Source organism: Lindgomyces ingoldianus (genome assembly GCF_010093535.1).
Source record: "Lindgomyces ingoldianus strain ATCC 200398 unplaced genomic scaffold BDR25scaffold_12, whole genome shotgun sequence".
Taxonomy (NCBI): Eukaryota; Fungi; Ascomycota; class Dothideomycetes; order Pleosporales; family Lindgomycetaceae; genus Lindgomyces; species Lindgomyces ingoldianus.
In genome coordinates this window covers 261,508-277,906 of record NW_022985173.1, presented here as the reverse complement: position 1 = coordinate 277,906, position 16,399 = coordinate 261,508, and the positions used below count along the sequence as shown (strand labels likewise).

The 16,399-nt window shown below is 50.0% G+C and overlaps 7 protein-coding genes across 7 annotated transcripts; 3 read left to right on the top strand and 4 right to left on the bottom strand.

Moving 5' to 3' along the window:
• The first annotated feature begins 18 nt into the window (after positions 1 to 18).
• Positions 19 to 1,019, top strand: BDR25DRAFT_259253 (DUF866-domain-containing protein). The gene is made up of 5 exons (XM_033686578.1): positions 19 to 97; positions 143 to 257; positions 305 to 370; positions 423 to 545; positions 597 to 1,019. The coding sequence occupies exons 1-5, from the start codon at positions 63 to 65 to the stop codon at positions 738 to 740; spliced, it is 483 nt and encodes a 160-aa protein (XP_033548819.1). The 5' UTR covers positions 19 to 62; the 3' UTR covers positions 741 to 1,019.
• An 858-nt stretch (positions 1,020 to 1,877) lies between these two features.
• BDR25DRAFT_200844 (uncharacterized protein) lies at positions 1,878 to 2,414 on the bottom strand (the record flags this gene model as incomplete). Its single annotated transcript, XM_033684383.1, has 1 exon — positions 1,878 to 2,414. A coding segment is annotated over one exon (537 nt), but the record flags the coding sequence as incomplete, so codon positions are not given.
• A 2,135-nt stretch (positions 2,415 to 4,549) lies between these two features.
• BDR25DRAFT_302795 (uncharacterized protein) lies at positions 4,550 to 5,536 on the bottom strand. Its single transcript, XM_033689878.1, has one exon. It carries the CDS (start codon positions 5,299 to 5,301, stop codon positions 4,924 to 4,926), a length of 378 nt encoding a protein of 125 aa, XP_033548817.1. The 5' UTR covers positions 5,302 to 5,536; the 3' UTR covers positions 4,550 to 4,923.
• Positions 5,537 to 5,744: 208 nt separating this feature from the next.
• On the top strand, positions 5,745 to 6,701 carry BDR25DRAFT_259250 (small nuclear ribonucleoprotein-like protein F). Its single transcript, XM_033686577.1, has 4 exons — positions 5,745 to 5,879; positions 5,932 to 5,975; positions 6,029 to 6,184; positions 6,237 to 6,701. The coding sequence occupies exons 1-4, from the start codon at positions 5,874 to 5,876 to the stop codon at positions 6,313 to 6,315; spliced, it is 285 nt and encodes a 94-aa protein (XP_033548816.1). The 5' UTR covers positions 5,745 to 5,873; the 3' UTR covers positions 6,316 to 6,701.
• On the bottom strand, positions 6,570 to 9,797 carry BDR25DRAFT_284325 (uncharacterized protein; the record flags this gene model as incomplete). The annotated part of the gene is made up of 1 exon (XM_033688114.1): positions 6,570 to 9,797. The coding sequence occupies one exon, from the start codon at positions 9,795 to 9,797 to the stop codon at positions 6,570 to 6,572; it is 3,228 nt and encodes a 1,075-aa protein (XP_033548815.1).
• Positions 9,798 to 10,968: 1,171 nt separating this feature from the next.
• On the top strand, positions 10,969 to 13,654 carry BDR25DRAFT_392983 (uncharacterized protein; the record flags this gene model as incomplete). Its single annotated transcript, XM_033698235.1, has 14 exons — positions 10,969 to 11,268; positions 11,305 to 11,342; positions 11,370 to 11,642; positions 11,688 to 11,767; positions 11,812 to 11,836; positions 11,864 to 12,094; positions 12,151 to 12,208; positions 12,257 to 12,295; positions 12,328 to 13,088; positions 13,164 to 13,203; positions 13,265 to 13,297; positions 13,353 to 13,390; positions 13,443 to 13,490; positions 13,565 to 13,654. The coding sequence occupies exons 1-14, from the start codon at positions 11,229 to 11,231 to the stop codon at positions 13,652 to 13,654; spliced, it is 1,794 nt and encodes a 597-aa protein (XP_033548814.1). The 5' UTR covers positions 10,969 to 11,228.
• BDR25DRAFT_259245 (G patch domain-containing protein 1) lies at positions 13,560 to 16,135 on the bottom strand. Its single transcript, XM_033686576.1, has 2 exons — positions 15,822 to 16,135; positions 13,560 to 15,766 (listed from the first exon to the last, which is right to left on the bottom strand). Exons 1-2 carry the CDS (start codon positions 16,028 to 16,030, stop codon positions 13,837 to 13,839), a joined length of 2,139 nt encoding a protein of 712 aa, XP_033548813.1. The 5' UTR covers positions 16,031 to 16,135; the 3' UTR covers positions 13,560 to 13,836.
• Positions 16,136 to 16,399: the final 264 nt, after the last annotated feature.

The window sequence follows — 16,399 nt, the reverse complement described above, 5'->3', positions numbered from 1 at the left end:
GACTTTCTTCAACTTCGAAAAATATATTCGAACAAGCGCTACCTAGATATTCCCGTTCTAACATGCTTGCGCTCGCCCTGACCGCCGAGCTCAACGGGTAGGTTCACATGCCAGCTACGCTCGACAACGGTTAACAAGCCAGAGTCACGGACTTACGTCCAAACGACACGGCTGAGAGCCCCTTCTTCTACACATTCAAGGTTCAGTGCACGTCTTGCCGTGAAACCCATCCTAACTTTGTCACCATGAGTCGATTCGTACGCTACCCCTCTCTTCTGGCGTCCCCTCGTCTAATATAGCATAGGAGACCCATGAGGTGAGCGGCAGCAGAGGCGAGGCGAACTTTGTTTGGAGATGCAAGAACTGTAAGGTCATTTTGTCCTCCCAGATATCCTCAGCCTATGGCTCACTAAACCAACTAGAGAGAGCATTCCGCGATAATAAAAGCAGGACCTGCTGCGTATCCTCAAACGGAACCCGCTAAGACTCAGAGCATACTCGAATTCGATTGTCGCGGCCTTGAGTTTACCGAGTTCAGCGCTGAAGTCCGTTTGTGATATAACCCCTATCCTTGAGCATATCTGATGACATCCAAGGGCGAATGGCTAGCCACGGGTGTTGCTTCTGGCACCAAATTCTCCAACATCGAACTTGCCGAAGGGGAATGGTTCGACTACGACGAAAAAGCTAGCGATGAAGTCAGCATCACGAACGTCAAGTGGGAAATCCGGAGAGCATAATCTGTTCTCCGTGTCCAAAAGACCCAAATCCCTAAGAAGCAAACACCCAAATTCACAATGATAGTTCCGGATCTTAAAATAGCAAACCCTGGAGACACATGCGCAAGAATAAGAATCCCGGCGTGGTCGTTGATGATCTTCCGAGAAACAGGAACCGGCTGTGCTGCAGGCCGTCGCATTGCCCAAACCATTAAGTCTTGATTAGAATGACCGCATTTCTATTTTTGGTGCTAAAAATAGGGTTTTATTGGTTAGGTGCCGTTCCATACCTTATATTACAACCTATTCAATGGCCGGACGCGCCAGCTTTCAGCGTTCCATTGAGCACTACTCCGCGGGACGAGCTTCGATGCTCTTTCTCTGACAAGGGTCCCATTAGTGCCGGCTCTAGGATCATATCCAAGTATTCTCGAACACATGTCGCGAATATCGTGAATTAATATCCAGCATAGAACTAGGCGTGCTAGATCGCGGTGAAGAAATTCCACATTAACCAAGTGCCATGTGTGGAATCAGAACGTTAATTGTATTTTATGAGGTGTTGGAGTGTGAAACGGCTTAAATTATACACTTGGACTATGGGATATATACGTGGGCTCAACAAAGCCTACCAGAAATTAGGAGATCTTGCTGACAACCATCAAGCTGTTCGCGTGGCCCATTGTCTGCCCTTCAGCTCTAGCAGTTGGAGTAACGAAGAGCCAACCCAAAAAGCGATCGGGAGAGCCAAGGGAGGAGAATCCTAGCTCGAAGAGAAGTGCTTCGTCCTCTTGATACACGGTATCAAAATCAACACTTGCACTAAGGAACCAAAGAAATCGAAACATCGCTCACATTTCGCACAAAGCCACTCTTAAAACTTCGATCAGCATTTTCACAAAACGACCAGGAACCGACCATACTCACATCAAGCACAAGCTAGATACCTTAGAGTGGGCACCTTGCCTTTCCACTTACGCACTGGTCACTGTATCCCAAGCTCTTGCATGCTCCACCCTTGCCGCAATGGTACTTGTTCCAGCTCATGAAGCTACCCGAAATCTGATCGCAGTATCCGCAGTAATTACCCACAGGCGCGTTCACGCACGAACAGTCGACAGGATCGAGCGTCTGCGGCTCGGCATCAGGGGCCCGCTTACCCCAGGTGATGGTGGAATCGGGCTTGCCGAGTGTGATTGTGTCCTTCGGTTTGCCAAACTCAATTCCGTCACGCTTCTCTTTCCCCCATGTTATGGTTGTGGATGGTTGGCCAAGCGTGATGGTATCTGGCGGGCTTGTAACGATGTGGGGTGGGTTTTTTTTCCCAACTTCTCGCTTTCCCCATGTTACGGTCGTGGATGGTTGACCAAGCGTAATGATATCTGGTGGGCTCTTGTGCTCGCTGTCTCGCTTTCCCCATGTTATGGTCGTGGATGGTTGACCAAGCGTAATGATATCTGGTGGGTTCTTGTGCTCGCTGTCTCGCTTTCCCCAGGTTGTGACGGTTGACGGTTGTCCAAGAGTTACAATATTATCCGGAGTACCTGCATCATCACGCTTCTCCTTGCCCCATGTCACGACTGTGGTTGGCTTCCCGATGGTTATGATATTATCTGGCTGACCAGCATTGTCGCGCTTCTCCTTGCCCCAAGTTGTGGTTGTTGAAGGCTGGCCGAAAGTGACGGTATCAGGCGGACTTTGACCAACGCCAAAGGTTTGGGCCTTTTTACTATTAGTATACTGCTTTGAAAATGGCTGGAAATATCTTCCTGACAAAATCAAGGAGAGGTGAGGTCTAGAAAGAGACAGAATAAAACATACTTCAGGCTCTGCAACGGGGAGGCCATTAACGACGAACACGCCAACGGCAAGTACCGATACTAACTTCATATGCATAGCTTTCTCTTTCGGAATCAATCTTATATAAGATAGTGCGAAGACAATACGTGAGTAGGGAATGTGTCAAAGAGCTAACAAGTCAAGAATCTTATATCAAGAAACAAGAGGTCGATCTATCAGGACCAGTGCCCCCTTCATATACTTTTTCGCCTCTAATGTGTCACGGTTGCCACCTATTCCTAGTGTGAAGACCACCTGCCTGATTATGACGCTCCGATTGACACTCTCTTCAAAAGACGTACCCAGACTTTCGTATAGATAATCTGGATAAACCATACTGCAGAACGACTGTCATATCGTGCACGCTTTTGTGGACCAGTTCGGCGTCTTCACGAGTCCCCATATTAGGATGGGGTGAATGCCCTTCCACAAAGTGAGGTGATGAGACGGCTGGCTAGCGGGAAATGCTATAACCTGATCCGCAGCATGAAAGCACGGTACAGTGCAGCATTTTGTCGGTACTGGGCGCGATGAGTAGCTAGGATTGGTGGTAACCCCCTGTCCGGTGCAAGCACGGTGATGGTCAAGGCTGGCAAGTTGATCCTAGCGAAATGCATAGAAGCAGAATCGTGAATACGTGCCGCATACTGGGGACCAACGGCTCGGCCACTCGCAAATGGTCTATACCTGTTGCTTGTTGGTTGGGCTAGATCTATGTTGGGCCTGAAAAACTCTATCGGTGCGGCGCCAAGGATTTCGAGATACTACATTTCATAGGGAGGTGGAAAGGATCGTCTCAAGGAAGTGCATGAAGTACGATGGGAATGGCTGTCGATAGATTAGATGCAGAGCCGTTTGTGGAACCTCGAATCCTTGATCCCAACGGCCATGCCGAATCCAAGCTCAACGACCAGGTGTTCAAACTGGAGATGTGGCCTGCACGGGGTAGTTTAGTTGACGCGCAGCTCTATACCACAGCAGTACAGAACTGCAAATGCGAGAGAAGCTTAATCTCGTTCTTTGATCCGCCGGCAAGATAAATTGCGACCTGGCAAATGGGTTGGCCGTTGCCCCATCTATGCTGAAGGCGAATGACACTGATCAGGCCTAGGGTTTATATGATCTTCATATCTAGAAGAGTTATTTTCAGCACCAGCAACCGAGGCGGTGATGCTAAGCGAGTGGACCGACTCTGGGTATATTGATCTCGCCGGGAAATTCAAGGTAAAAAAGGGTTGGAGTGAGACAGAGACCCGGAAGAAGAATATCAAACCTTGAATCTAAAATTAGAGGCAGTGCTGCATACTTTTACCAACCTAGCGATGATGAAAGACGAACGGCGTAAGAGTAAAAATGAAGTAAAAGAATAAAAGAGATTTAGATCTCATGAACCTTAATCTAACCTAAAACATGGTTACATTGCAACTATGCAGGAGGGAGGACAGGAAACTGTCAAACCGACGAAAAGAGAAATTTAGACCGGCGAAGCCGTATGACACAATCAACAATCGTCTCTACTGCTAGTCCAGGCCAACGAAAAGGACAGAGAAGCAAACGTCGAAGCTGTCGATCATGAAGCGAGAAGAATAGATTGTACTTGCATGGCGGGAGATGTCGGTTAATCTAAATAGATAGCACAGAACGAGCTTGGCGGTGCTCTTGCTCAGCTCACGAACTTTCTGTCTCGTGGGTAGAAACCAACGAAAATATTAAGCCTTTCCTATCACCTGTCCACCGTCATCGGGCCAAATGCGTTTTGCGGTACTTCAGGAGATCGGACACACGTGACCGACGTTGGCCAGGTTTCGTGTACATGATGGCACCTACCACAAAATCTCACCAAAAAATAGCTGTTCTGCTGAGCCTGTTGCTAGTGTCAGCAAGAAAACTGAAAGAGTAATGGAAGATAGAGTCTGTTTCAAGAAAAAAGTCTGCATCCTCCTGATGCTCTCCCAAAACCTGGGAACATGTTCAGCGGATGATGTCCGATGTGCCGATTTTCCATAGAATGCTAGCATGTACTACAGTCTTCTATCTTGAGCCCTATGAGGCCGATCAGCATGTTCCGTTATGCGTGCAGCTTTAGGGGATCTGATTGCGCCCTGAGGATTTATGGCTGGTAACTCTCGGCGGTGCATCCACAATCAAGAGACATGATATGTGGAGCACCCACACTACCGATACTGCTATCAGCATGCCCACCAAAAGAGTGTCCCACTGATGCCCAACCCGCCTCCCCCACACTTTGATATCTTCAGCTAACATCCATTATCCACGTGCTCTTCTAGTGCTACACATGCTGGTCCATCCGTCCAAGCTTTTGTATTCGAATTCCTCTGGTATCAGAAGAGTGCTTTCGTTTCTGTCATCTTCGTCGCTCAATGATCCATGGAATCATGGTTTGCGCCTTCGCCTCCAGACTCCAAGTCTTTTCCTCTTTCGGGATCACTCTCGAGCATTTCTTCTTGTCTAGCAAGAGGCACTCCAGCCCAAACGCAGTCTGCACATTCCAAATGCCCAGCAAGATGATGGCACGAATTCCCGTCAATTCGACGTCACTCTCCACATTAGTTTTCTGCTCGTCGAAACCGTTATTGTCGTTCTCCACAACACGGCCCGCGCAGAATAGCCTCATGATTTTTAGGCTGAGACCGAAGCTGCAGAACATGGTGGTGACTCGGCCATTCTCGTACACGTGAGATATTGTTTCGCAGCCAGAGCTCGTGGCGTCGAGATAGGCCATAATGTTCGCGCTTAAAATGGCGAATGAGTGTGCTGAATGACCCTTTGGGGGGGGTTAATATGACGACCTGCTAATCGGGTGCTGACAACAAAGAAGAGAGGTTGAGCGTTGATGAACTCTTGCATGGTCTTCTGTAGTTGATGGATAGAACTTGACAATTTGCGACATCCGGTCTGGCTTTCAACCTTCGTGTGCGGGGACGCTTCGAGCTTAAATACGATCCTGCTGACTCGACTAATCTTTTGAGGGTGCATTGGTGCGGAAATCCTACTTAGGGAATTGATCCGCGCTCCCTCCGTCTCATTTGTAGGAACCATCTCCAAACATTAGTGCAGGAGTACAGGGGGCTAAAATTGAGCTTGAGGAATGCATTGCAACCGAATTACGTAGGATTAATCATCGAGGTCGGGTGAGAGAAAGTTGGTGCAAGATCAGGCACAAGCGGCGCGATCCGGAAAAAAGAATATCCGAAGACTTGGCATTATCTCTTCGACGTCCTGCGACCTCTCCACAGTCTGGGCTCCTACCATATTGCAATCCACTGATTTAAGAGCCTTGAACGAACAGAAAACATGGCGGTAATTTACCCACTATGGCCTCCTTGAAGCCACCGCTAATACTAGCATTTAGAGTGCAGTGGCACCCTTCAACCCACGACCTATGCTGCAGAGCTTGTACGTTCTTTCCTCTCACCCGTCCGATATCTACGGTTCTGACTTTTCCGTAGGGTCGACAAAGAAGTAATCGTCAAGCTCAAGTGGGGAGAATCCGAGTACAAGGGCCGCCTCGTGTCTATCGACCAATATATGAACATTCAACTCGCCGGTACGGAGGAGTTTGTGGGTGGGAACAGCTCAGGGACACTAGGACAAGTCTTGATACGGTTAATATGCTCCAGTACATAGAGGCAGGTTCTTGTTGCTAAGTTTTGGCAGGTGCAACAACGTGCTGTGGATTGGCGACGCCGCGCAAGTCTCACCAAAGGGCCCAAGCGATGCAACTATGTCTGGTTGAGGCAACGACATAGGGACCGCAGAATCTTAGTCTACGATACTAGCATCATTCACGGCCGGGCGCAATCGTGGGGCTCTAGCCTTGGAGAAAGAGAGCGTGATGTGTTTCGGGCCTATAATTTGCCCGATCCTGTCCATCTGAATGGAAGAAGGTGCTAGGCGCGGCCAAAGCGTTTTGATACCAAGGGAACAATGGATGCACAGTCGGCGGGAAACCCGGGGTCAAAATTACACTCTCTCACGTAAATCTCTTGCCTACTCGACTTCTTCCACAGCTGGTCCCCTTCCTCGGGTCTTGTTCTCGCCCCCCAGCGCGGTCAACCCCAATCCCCTTAAACTCTCCTCTAGCCCAAAGTTATGCCCTAATGGGACCCCCTCACCCCTGATTTTAAACAATCTCTTCATTCTCCAAGTCTCCAACCCGTCAAGCACACTCTCCGCATGAGACCTAACTAGGTCATCAGGGTCCCCAGTAGCAACCCACTTGATCACCCGCTCCACCTCTTCGGACTGTTTTATGCCCAAACCCACCACGCTCTCTGTCCCGGTTTTGATCGATGCATCTATACCCCTCAAAAGGCCCATAAAAACGAGCACTGCGGCTCTCCTCAAAATCCCTTTCTCAGCCCCAGTTTCCAGCATGAGAATCGTAAGATTCATCTGTAGCGCTACATCTACCGTTTTCTGACTCAGAAGCTCTAATCTCTTCTCCATAATAGAGCTAAATATACTCAATGCTGAAGCGCGAATCCTGACATCCTCTTCATCTCCTGTGTCTTCCCACCCTTGCACAACTTTTAGTAAACGATCCTCCTCGTATTGCTTAGGGCTATCATCACCCCTAGCATCGATTATATTCGGAATTGGGCCACCCCATGCGCGTTCACCTTCTTCTTGTTCCTTCCTTTTTAATTCGAGGAGCTCGTTGCGTCTGGAATGGGTCTTAGATCGCTGGCCGCGGCGACTTGCGAGGGAGAGTGTGGCTTCAGTAAGCAATTTGAGGTTGCTGAACCTTGATGATGCGTTGCTGCCTCTTGTCCAGTACCCATCTTCCAGAATGAAATTGTTGAGGACTTCCCCCACACGCAGGCGGGAGTCGAGCGGTTCATGGAGTTCTCTTTCTTTCTTGAGCTGAAGAGACTGCTCATCTAAGTCTATGAATGCGTCTACAAGGATTCGAAGAGTGGGATTTGGAGCACGTGTGACGACATCAACGAGGACGGGGATGGCGGCTGTGTGCACATAGGACTCGCTATCTGCGATTGAGCTTGAGAGGATCATGTGGGTGAGTGAAGGGATGTCAACGAGCGAGAAGGTGTTTGGATCTTGGACAATTTTGCGGAGCATGGAGAGGGCCCAGGTTCGGTTGGGTGGGTCAGGGGATGTAAGGTCCGTTAGGGCTTGCTGGAGTATCACCCTATTTCTAGGTTGCGACTCTTCTGGGGGACTGGATGTTGGTTGGAGAATTTGTAGGAGGTTGGTGGCTGCATTGATTATGAGAGGTGATACAGGGGGGTGTTGTTGTAGCTGTGAAAGATACTGAAGAGACGGGAGTATTGGCGAGAACAGAGTCATTGTATTGGAGACTCGTTTGAAGTCCGAAGAAGTGATCAAGGTATTTAAAATACTAAGAGCAAAGGATACCAACTCCTCGGATTCTGTATCCAAGATGGAATCTGGCATTTGTGTCCCTCGAAACTGGGGACGAACAATATCCCTCAGACTGGCTCGGCTAGGCTTATTGGGTTCGATTATGGGTCTTGACTTGGATTGATGTATTTCAGCGAAATCCTGTAATAATTGTCCCATTAGCTCAATGACATGCCGTGGGCTTCGAGCAAGTTGGTTCTTAAACCTTCTTGCCATCGTTTCCGAGAGCTTCGCATCGGCCAATGTGACTAATGGGTCGCTGCCTCCATTATCTGTTAAGGAAACGTGGGACTCTCCTCGACCAGCTGTGAGCCATCTCTTCGTGACGTTCAAGAAAATCGAGCTAGCGATCTCATCGTCAATTTTAGCATCGGTTAATAGCGTAGTCAGCAGGTCCACTCGCTCGTCCAACTTTTCGATTTGCGAGAGCAGATCGGCCATTTCTGAGATATCGCGGTCGTCCTTTTTCCGCTCACGAATCTCGACACCGCCTTGTGAGCCCGGACCAAAGGACCAGGAAGGTTCGCCATCCCAGAACAGGTTGGTTGTGATGATGTTGATCTGCATAGGGTGAACAGCTATGGACATATAGCGGAGCATGATGTTGCGCGGTAGTTCGCCCCATTGTGCGTCTAGTGCAGGACGGCATCTTGTATATGCTACTAATCCCCACAGAGGCAGGAGAATTGGACCGACAAGGCGCTTGATTAGGCCAGGATGAGAATGTGACGAGACAATGGTGAACATTCTCTTTAATGCGACCTTTAATTCGTGCTCGTCCACCAGAACAACTTCCGAGGTGCTATTTTTTGGAATATAATTGGAGCTTTCCGGGCGAATACACTGGAGGAGAGGTTCTGCGAACAGAGTCCATCCAATTGTCCCTGGAGCTCCAGATGACTTTTTGTTGAGAATACCACCCGCGATTATTTGGCCCGCTGCTCTACTCAACTCTGGCCCTTCTGTACCATCTAGAAGAGACCAAAGTTGAGGTGCAAGTTCCGTGAACCACTCAGTAGCACTCATCCCGTTGGGTACGGACGCCAATAACCGGGATGCCTGTGTTATGGCTTCTAGAGGAATCGGAATCTGCGAGAGTGAACTGGATTGGTCAGGAGACAATGGGGATGTCTTTGACATATATGCTAAAGACATGAACTCGATAGTATGACGGATTCCACGAGTCCGAAGTGGGACCCTAGCCAGCTGTTTAGAAAGCCTCTCTCGGAGCCAGAGAGGTATATCTTGTTGAAGGTAAGACGTCAGAATTGGGAGTAGCCGTGATGTTGGAGTGGTATCGAGAATATCCTCATATGATGCTCTAAAGAGTGAGTGTCTATGTGGGCTTGATTTGGGAGAGAAGGCAAGTTCTGCGAGCGCAGAGATGAGATCAGGGAGGACGCGCTGAGTGAGAAGGGGTTGGACTCCCGTGCCACCCTGCTCGAAGATAGAATACAATGTTTGAACGACACTGCAAAGAAGCGGAAAATCTTGAGGTGGAGATGGTAGCAGGTTGTGTTTCAGCACTGACTGTGGCCGATGGGCAAAGACGACTCCAGGGGAAAGGGAGGGTAGGATGCCCTGGGAAGCGATCATGTCTAGGAGACCATAAACTACGCCGACCAAAGACCCATCATACGGAGCATTCAGGTCTTTCGCTTGATCTGCTGTGTTGATAGCCTGCAGATGGAAGAGTGCATTTTCCACGAGCCGACCATTCTGATCCTGAGGTATTGGGTCTCTTGAGTCAACTCTGTCTCGGCCATCATCTTTGTCAAGGAGTGGGCCAATGAAATCGGCGGCGGTATCAACAGCGTCTTCCACTACGCCCATGATGGACCATAATAGTGGATATGAGGAAGATATGAAGGGGTAGCAATGTGGGTGGCGAATGCTGAGCACGAGATGTCGGCATACTCAATCTCGATGCACGGGGTTTCGCGAGAACGCTAGTCCACGATTGTTCGCTAGCGTGTTTAGTAGCGCGTTCCTAGCCCCCTAAATAAATTGACTTGCCGGCATTGTTGTTCCCTTCTCCTTTTAACCACACCCGACGTTTACACCACCACACAGAGTCTGATTCCATTCAATCTGCCGCCGCAACCTCACCTATGCCAGGACTGGATTCTGGACTTCGAATAGGCGATCGACAATTCCTGACTACGTCAACAACGTCGGGACGGCCGTGTAGCGCCTTCTTCCTCCACCAACTCTTCTCTCGCTTGATCTTACAGGTAACAGCACACTGTGCATGTCACTTTCGTCACAGCTCCCGAGTCTGTCTTCCCATCCTCGCGGTGTGGAATGCCTCACGGCGCCCCATGTTTGCTTGCAATTGTGACTCTGGACACACACTGGAGCCTCTCAGCATGGTCTCGTATGGGTGTTTGCATGTTCGGTCCCTGCGCTATAATGGCAACATCGAAACGGCTTCATGGGGAGGGCAGGCTCGGATCTTAACCCTAACTCTCTTCCGGTATTCACGTCTCGTGAAGCAAGTAGTATCGCGGTCATGTCGCCGACCTTCCGATTAGTCACCAATTGCTTGCTGACATACCTGAGGGTAGTTCGCTCGCGAGCGGTGTTTGAAAGGGAGCCTCGAGGTCCGGGAGGTTTGACTTCGAATTGGGGCTTTCATGTGCCTGTCAGGGCGTTAAAGTTCTCAAGCGAGGACCACGTCGATTTCCCCATCTGGACAACAGACTCTGGCAACTACGGACAGCTTCCGCTGACGGCAATTTTGGTGATATTAGGGAGAGACTTGGTGGGAGATGCCGGACACCTCCACGAGGAATGTCTTTGGGGTTTTTACTCATCGTCAAGCACTGATCGTCCGGTTCTGGAAGCTGCATGGAAGTTGCAATGCCCGGTTCCAATTTCGACTTCGTGGCCATGAGCCCTCTTACGGCACTTCAGACGCACCGGAAAGGTGGAAGACGAGCGCGGTCCTGGCCTTTGGTCTTGTCTCACAAACGGACATATCTGCCTGATTCACCTTTACGTTGGTCGCTGAGATCCACTCGTCGGAAAGGTGCCTTGTACACCCAGCGAGATCTCGGCGTCTCAGGCTGATATAGTCTCCATGCCTATGGCATAAACCATGACGGGCCGCCACGCTCCGGATCAGAAACCTTGAACATGCTATCTGTAAGAACGCCTCGGACGCTCACACGTGTTGGACTTAGTACGCAATTGCGCCTACAGTAACCATGACCGGACTACCTCACTGCAATGATTATGGAAAACGTCCCGTGCATCTAATCAATGGCCCTTGTGGCCTCTGATAACCCCAACAAAGACGAAAGTCCTGAACCAAATCTCCAACCCTGACACGCCAAAGAGTGCATAATCCATATTCACCAACGTCATGAAGCCTTTGTCTGGGTTTCCAACCCACCGACATAGTTACCTCCCAGTATTGTCCAGCCAGTCGCGTCAATTGCCAACCTATACGCTTATCGTATAGCTGTATTGGCGAGCGCCGATTTATTCCGTTCGAGTGGCTTTGCTTTCCACTACGAACAAGTACATGCGGGTTTTGAGGATGTTATTTTGTCCGCAGCAGACTTGCCCTCCAGTGCCTGGAAAGAAACTGGAGAGGAATCAAAGACTAGTCTCAGAAAGTCATGCCACTACATCAGAGAGAAGGTTCTTCGGGAAAACAACCCAAAGATCATGGTTCAGAAAGCAAGAGTTATACAACCGTTGTGCTGTTGCGACTAGGGTTTTGTCAACACACCGTTCTGGTCTACGAGGGGGAATGTCTTTGGTAACGGCGACAAGCATGGCAGTGCGGTAGCTTCGTGACGAGTGGCTCTTTCAAAGCGTTCACCCATTTGCCACGCAGATTTCTAGACTGGGATCGCCACTTTGTGGGAGAAGCTAAGAGAACAGCATAGCCGCAAGAAGAATGCAGTCGGGTCAAACACAACAGTCTCGGTGGAGGATTGCAGGCTCAAGTGCGAGAAGCAATTGTGTGCATCCAGGACTTGGTGGTGGGACCTCTCGAGAGTGAGCGTCAAGGTTTAGGCCTGTCCATCAACATTGTTTGCGATGTCTCGCAGCTGACCAAACTGCCTTATTATTCCTTCCGCGCGATTCTGTTTGCTGATTGCGAGACTGCCTTCTTTGTAACTTGCTTTGAGCTGCATCCTGGGGAGTGTTCTTGATACCCATCTCTATTCAGTTTGTGGAAATGCGGTCATGGCTAGAGGAGGGGTCTTGTGGCGTGTGTTGGCGTCGGAGTGCGGATCTACCATTTTTTATAAGTGTTCCTAACACCTCGATTTAAGTACTACCGTTAACGCTGACAGGGATGGATCTACCGTTCAGTTGGGAGAGGGATGAGTCAACTGTGACTCAGCCACTTTTTCACCCTTCCTGTGCCAACTTCGAACACGGATAGTATTTCCACTGCAAATCAAGTTGAGATACATACGCTACTGCCTCTGGTTCATATGTTTCACTAGGATGGAAGTCATAACGAAAAACTTCACCATTTCTCTCCTTCCAAAGGCCCACGACGATCTGGACATTTGGGATCAGATAATATCTAACCAAAAAGGCCTGCGGCTTCAGTCCCCGCAGATCTCTCCGGAGTCCTTTTCCTCGAGCTACGAAAAGGAGAGTCAATTTACTCGGAACGATTGGGAAGCAAGGCTTCAAACCCCTCTTGCATCCACCTTTATCTCATCCGAGCTAAAACGTGGTTCAACTCTGGATGAAGTAAACATCGCAGATGTAGTTCAACAGCCGTGGTTGGGGTCAGCTGTGCTTGTTGGGCCTATCTCTTCGTTTGCTGATTCTTCAATCTCTGAGTGTCTAACCGAAGATCCTGAAACCGAAGAAAGGGGGCCAGTCCTCAGGTTCGAGATATGTGGGTTATTTGTTCGTCCAGATTCAAGACAGCTTGGTTTGGGAAAGGCACTTATTGAAGCAGCTGTGCTTCACGGTGCAAGCTTGGCACGGGAGGCGGGAGCTTGCAAAGTGTGTGTCAGAGTATCAACAGCCTTAGGGAATTCGAACGCATTGGAATTGTACAAACGTGTGGGTTTCGCGATGGTTAATGATGCAGGAAAATCCCCGGCAGCTGGACAGGCTGTCATCATGGAGCTATGGAATGACGTTTGATAAGCACTATTCTTCACTATGTGTGGTTGGCTAGGAGAATTAATGATGTTCCATCCCTATCAACCGAAGAAACGTGGTCGTGATCTGGATGTAGAAATTTTTCGCCCTGGTAACCTAAGCTTGCATCCGAACGTCTCCTAAGAATTTTACGTGCGTGCAATACAATTAAGGGGTAAAAAAGACACCAGGACAGGGAAAGGCATGTGGATTGCCTTTAATAGAAACCTAAGTACTAGTTGTTCCCCCTTCGATATAAAGTCAAGGCAATATCTCGTCGGCACTCCGCCGATCTCATCGTCTAGGTTAAGGTTTGCTGATAAGGGTATTAGATGACCAAGTCAATCGCAGTATTATCATAGCATCACATTTGGAACCGCTACAATTTGCAAACCTTCTGTGCAATTTATTTGGAATATATTGTAACTATTAAAGGGTCTAAGGAGTACACTTGCATTTCGTGGAACAGCTAGTCCGCCGCTATGGGCGGAGAGAGCAAGCGGAAGGAGATCTATATTGCATGGCTTCTACTCGCAGACACTGCAGATGCTCTTCTTGTGTAGACTCGGAAAGGATTATATACCTACCGTTGGAGGCTTACAAGGTTTAATGGGGATGTGCCCTTGCGTAAAGGGTCGTTTAATAACAGCCCCTTGCCGAAGAAGCCCACAATTTGCTGTTGAACCTAGGTAACCTTTCAAGGACATCTGAACTCTGTGAGTGTTATGAGACTCTCCTCGCGTCCTCAATTATCATCGTCATCTCCAAAGAGGGCGCGAAATACATCATCAGGAGCGCGTTCTTTCAAAAGCGCTTCATTCGTTTCAGAGTCCACGGGCGCGTGCTCAGCGGAAGAGAATAAAGCAGAACCTTTTGCTTGTGGTGTCATGAATAAAGGGTACTGCATCACAGAACCCGCAGTCATCGCTTCATGAAACATTTGATCCATGGCTGCCTTAGACACAGGCTCTTGGGTCTTCGAAGAAGCGCTAGTACCGAATTCGGATTCATATAAAATGTTCGGGGGAGGTTTGACATTGAATCGTTTGCACAAGATCCGTGTTGGATGGAATGGGACCGCAGTCCGGGTCATGGCTCCATACATACCGAGTTTAGCTGCCGTCTCTGCTGGATCATCTGGCTTCGTCGTTGGTGCGCGCAGAAGAGTGTTTTCCGATGGACCGCTTCCTGAACCAGGGTGAGCGGAGGGGGTGGATGAGGTGGATGAGGTGAACCGCGAAGCCATTAATCCTTGGACAGGCTTGAAAACTTGAGCGGCCTGCGCAAATTCTCGCAGTTCCTGGGCCCAGTCGGCGTTGGTCGTTCCAGGCACTCGTTCGGGAAGGCCATCCTTCAGGCCGGCACGGACTTCTAAAAAGCTAGTGTACCTTGCTCGTTTCTTGGAGTCTTCTCCATAAGGCATCCAGCCGGTTGTGCCTTTGCTCAATGCGGCAGCAGCGATGCCTTTATCTAGTGCTGGAACCCAAGTCCAGAGATCGTTCGGCTGTGTGACTCCTCGGGTTTTGTTTTGCTTAGGGAGAGGCTGTCCAAGGCCTGGAGGAAGATTTTTTCCTGTCTTAGCCGCAAGCAGGTCTCGGTCCTCCTTTGAAATGTAATCGAAAATCGATTTGCCAGGCAATGCCTTCTCACCGAGCACAGTCGCGCGGCCCTTGGCGTCGAGGGTTGAAGACCTTGCAGCATCCGCAACGGATTGAAAGGACTGAGCTCGTGCTCCTGAACCAGGCACCTGTTTTGACGACCTCCACGCTCCTGGGACCTTCGGCGGCGGAAGCTTGTGTCGACTCTCAAAGCCATCCGTAATTGTTAGTAGTTTAAAGGCCCTGAGAGGGGATCTTCCATCGTGGCAGAGCCTAGCTACCGAAGAACTAGTTCTGGAAATATGCTTCTGGGGGACGAACATGTGCCTCTGACCAGTAGAGACTTTCGCAAACTTGCTGGGCTTGATGGTCGAGGGATTTTTTGCCTTTTTATCTTTGCCAATGGTTCTGTTGAAGGAGATTCTGGGGCCGAGCTCGTAAGGGTCTTCATCGTCGGAGCCGTTGTCGTTCAAGACACCCACACCCATTCCTGTCCTCTTTACAGCGGGTTTCATAGGCTTCGGGTGCTTGGACACGCCCTCGATGGATAGAAGGGCGGGAGATACTCTAGGTTTTACCTCACTGTCACTAGGTTTCAAGAGAGGATAGGCGTCTGATTGATAGCCGAGTCCGCTACATTTTAATTTTCGGGGTGTAAAAAACTTGATATGAGTATCCTTTGGGGCGAACAGCTGCTCGGACTCAGACGTCATGGAAACTGTGCCTTCTTTATCGTCGTCCAGGCGAGCAGATCGACGCACTCTGGGGCCGATGCCCTCACCGCGGCGCCAGCCCATCTTCTGCATTAACTTGACACCCATGGTCTCGTCTTCAGTAGTCATAAGCCCAAAGAAATCGTCACGTGCGCCCTCGCTCTCGCCAGTGGCTCCGATGCCAGCGAAATTTTGGTCCGTCTCCAGTTGACGCGACTCGGCGGCGTCAGCGAAGTCCTCATCGTCCATAAAGTCCTCGGGACGCTGGGTCGCCAGGCTCGATTGGTCCTTATTCCGCCTGGAACGGGAGGAAACGAAGGCCTTTGGGGTCCATCCTTCTTTAGAACCAACCGTGTTGAAGTAGCTTGAGAAAAGTCAAGAGATGTGAAGTTCAGCGGGCAATGAAGAGGACTACTTACCCGGCGCTGAAGCCGCCAGTGAAGGCGCCGTGTAGTCGTCGACGGCCATGCTCATCCGTGACTATCTGCTTCCACACTGGCACGAAGGCCTGGTCATCACCGTCAACGTCTAGGGACATCGGCGTGCCGCATTTGACATAGCATTGCGATGGACGGGAGCGCTTCTGCGAGCCCGTTGGAGAAGGCGGGCGAGGTCGTTTGTAGGCCATGGTGGTAGACGGACGTGAAGAGCGTGCGGATTGCTTGTCTAGGAGGGGTCAGTCATTTGGACGACGCGTTCCACTTTCCAAGGTCAGCAAGCTGGCGTGGTGTGGAGCTCTGGAGTGCAAGAGCAAGAGCCGACTGAGGAAAGAACGATGTCGCTCATTTCGGGGTCTAGGCTCTTGGCATTCTCGCTTCGCCGGGTGCACTGATTGGCCAGAAAAGTGCCTGGATTACCTGGGCTCGGCCGTCTGGGATGGGCTCCTGGTCAAACCTGGCAGCTGGTTTTGCGACTGCACCAAACATGAAAGCCAGTCGATGGCAGAGATCCCAGAGCCTCATCAGCGCCTCATCAGCGCCTCAGCAGCCCATCAATC

What these genes read in the sequence shown, in the direction of transcription:
- BDR25DRAFT_259253 (XM_033686578.1), top strand. Translation starts at nt 63, where the DNA reads ATGCTTGCGCTCGCCCTGACCGCCGAGCTCAACGG. An exon ending in TTGTCACCATGAGTCGATTC is followed by an intron (nt 258 to 304) that starts GTACGCTACCCC and finishes AATATAGCATAG; the next exon opens with GAGACCCATGAGGTGAGCGG. An exon ending in TTACCGAGTTCAGCGCTGAA is followed by an intron (nt 546 to 596) that starts GTCCGTTTGTGA and finishes ATGACATCCAAG; the next exon opens with GGCGAATGGCTAGCCACGGG.
- BDR25DRAFT_302795 (XM_033689878.1), bottom strand. Translation starts at nt 5,301, where the DNA reads ATGGCCTATCTCGACGCCACGAGCTCTGGCTGCGAAACAATATCTCAC.
- BDR25DRAFT_259250 (XM_033686577.1), top strand. An exon ending in CGACCTATGCTGCAGAGCTT is followed by an intron (nt 5,976 to 6,028) that starts GTACGTTCTTTC and finishes ACTTTTCCGTAG; the next exon opens with GGTCGACAAAGAAGTAATCG. An exon ending in CTAGGACAAGTCTTGATACG is followed by an intron (nt 6,185 to 6,236) that starts GTTAATATGCTC and finishes AAGTTTTGGCAG; the next exon opens with GTGCAACAACGTGCTGTGGA.
- BDR25DRAFT_259245 (XM_033686576.1), bottom strand. Translation starts at nt 16,030, where the DNA reads ATGGCCTACAAACGACCTCGCCCGCCTTCTCCAACGGGCTCGCAGAAG. An exon ending in ACTGGCGGCTTCAGCGCCGG is followed by an intron (nt 15,767 to 15,821) that starts GTAAGTAGTCCT and finishes ACTTTTCTCAAG; the next exon opens with CTACTTCAACACGGTTGGTT.